This window comes from Buceros rhinoceros, unplaced genomic scaffold, assembly GCF_000710305.1.
Source record: "Buceros rhinoceros silvestris isolate BGI_N320 unplaced genomic scaffold, ASM71030v1 scaffold40762, whole genome shotgun sequence".
Classification (NCBI taxonomy): Eukaryota; Metazoa; Chordata; class Aves; order Bucerotiformes; family Bucerotidae; genus Buceros; species Buceros rhinoceros.
In genome coordinates, this window is record NW_010401363.1 from 3,610 (window position 1) to 5,868 (window position 2,259).

Consider the following 2,259-nt stretch of genomic DNA (forward strand, 5'->3'; position numbering starts at 1 on the left):
ATATGCGTGTAGCTGTTCCCAAAACCAAAGCATGTGTTTTCCCTTGAATCGCTTGTCACATTGCGTTGCACTGACTGTGTGCTTCAGAGTTCTAATTATTTGGAAGTCTCCATCCATACAGACACTCTCTGAAGTATTTAGAAAACAAGCTAACTGATTTTCTTCAACCACCTAGTCTCATTGATTAGTATAGCTGAAGATGCTTTGTTTTTGAAAGTTGCATCTCCGTGCCAAAAATAAGCACAAGAAGCTTCACCCTGGACATGAGATGCAGTTAACTTACAGTGTTTATTCATCCCATACTCCTGTTCCTGAGAAGTCAGGAGAAGAATGTGAATTTAAAACAAGACTTTTCTTCATACAATTACTGTTTATCGTAGTTTTTAACAACATAGGAGGAATAAACCCTTTATATGTAGATATGAAAATGCTATTATCTCCTGCAATGTTGGATTTTTATTTTCCTAGGGAATTACTTGTTCTATGAAATTAAATATTATTTGTGTGTGCATATATAAAACTAATTCTTAATGAAATCTAAATTAGCACTGGCAACAGATCACTGCCTATATAATGACAAATTTTTTATCTTTTCCAGCTTGAGCACTTACACTAACTCTGAAAGAACATTCACGTTCGGGAAATCCACAGGCTGGCTTGCCTAAAACCACTAGCAATTTTTTAGTTGTCAGTAAAACAAGACGCAAAACAAACCAAGTATTTGAAAAATCTCTGCTAGCTCTCCCCAGCCATTAGTTCAAAGGTTTGTCTACAAGTAACCCTATCTGTTCATAAAGCTTCAGATAAATGTACAAGGAGTGTTAGCGGTGCATGGGAATGATCAGTGAGCATTATACTTACCATTACCATTTTGCCATCCTTTATTTCTCTCACAAAGTTTGTCTCTTTGCCGTCCCACTTCTGTACATGCACTAGCTTGTCTCCATCCAGGGTCACAACTGACTGAGATACCAAGAAACACAAAGACATTCATTTATCTGGGGTATTTGGATTCTGCTCACACGTTCAGCATGCACTGCCCTATTGAATTCCCTTCAATAGATGGATGTGGATCTAGAATGATAAAGTGGTCCCAGCCATTTTAAAGCCAAACCCATGAATCATCCTCATTTTAAGCATGAGCTCCATGTAATTCTTGTTTGTGTCAAAGGATGAAAAAAAGTTGTTGCCTTTGAGTTCCAGTCTCACAAAAACCACTGTTTCAGATGTGCTTTGGGATAATGTTTGTATTAAGCCCTCAGAGATGCAGGGAAGAAGGCGTTTCCCCATTTTGACTGGAAAAAATATCATTATGCCAAATGATATTTGGATTGGATGAAAAGCGGGGAGCTAACACAATTTCCAACACTGGAAGGTAGATGGGGGCTGGCAACACAACACACTGCTTCAGACAAGACACAGCATAAGCAGGCAAGTAAGATGCAATCTTGTATTTTTTTCCTGTCCTTCACTGTGGTACAAGTGGCAGCAGCAGCAGTTACATTTTTTTTCTTTGGCCCTACCAAAGATAGAGCCTCAGGGGCAGGGTGGGGAGGAAGAGAAAAAAGAAGCCACCGCAGACTGGGAGTTCACTTACTTTGCAGTTTCTATCATCGGGGGTAGTTTCATCAAATTCCTCTCCAAGTTTAAAGCTGATTTCTGTGTTTTTGAAAGTGCTTTGAGTCCTGATCACTACTTTGTCCCCCTCGCTGCTGATAATCACAGTGGGTTTTGTCACATTCCCCACCTGCCGTGTTGCAAAACCCACTCCTAGACCATCAAGGGAAAAGAGAAATCAGTAAGACATTCAGGTTTTTACTTTTTTATTTTTTACCACACATCGAGGTACAGCCATCTCTTCCCCCACTCTACAGCTTTAAGCTATCACAAGGAAACGCTATTTTCTGCTTCGCGTGTGCCCCTGCACCTAAAGCATCCCTAGTACTCCCCAACAGAGACCGTACCTCCGCGCATGGTCACAAAGAACCCAACTCCGCGGCGCGGCGTGCCCGAGCGGCACCGCGCAACGGGTGGCTTCTGCTTCTCTGTTTTCAGTCCCTTACCACTCCAGCATGATGTCTTTTTTTGTTTGCTTGCTGTCGGTGTACTTGCAGGCAGCATTTGCCCTCCCTTCTTTCATGCGCTCCCCCGACCCCGGAGGCGTCTCCTGGCGCCTCTCCTCAGCGGGGCGGCTCTCCCGCAAACACCCTCGGGCCCCTCGGCTCGGGGAGAGACCCGCATCACACTAACTCCCCCGAC

At 43.2% G+C, this 2,259-nt stretch overlaps 1 protein-coding gene across 1 annotated transcript in view; it reads right to left on the minus strand.

Annotated features, from left to right (window-relative positions):
- FABP7 (fatty acid binding protein 7, brain) overlaps positions 1–1,807 on the minus strand; it is a 2,929-nt gene extending 1,122 nt beyond the window's left edge. The window contains 2 exon segments of the mRNA XM_010132248.1: positions 862–963; positions 1,598–1,807. Of these exon segments, the coding sequence (XP_010130550.1) occupies positions 862–963; positions 1,598–1,807 (312 nt within the window).
- Positions 1,808–2,259: the final 452 nt, after the last annotated feature.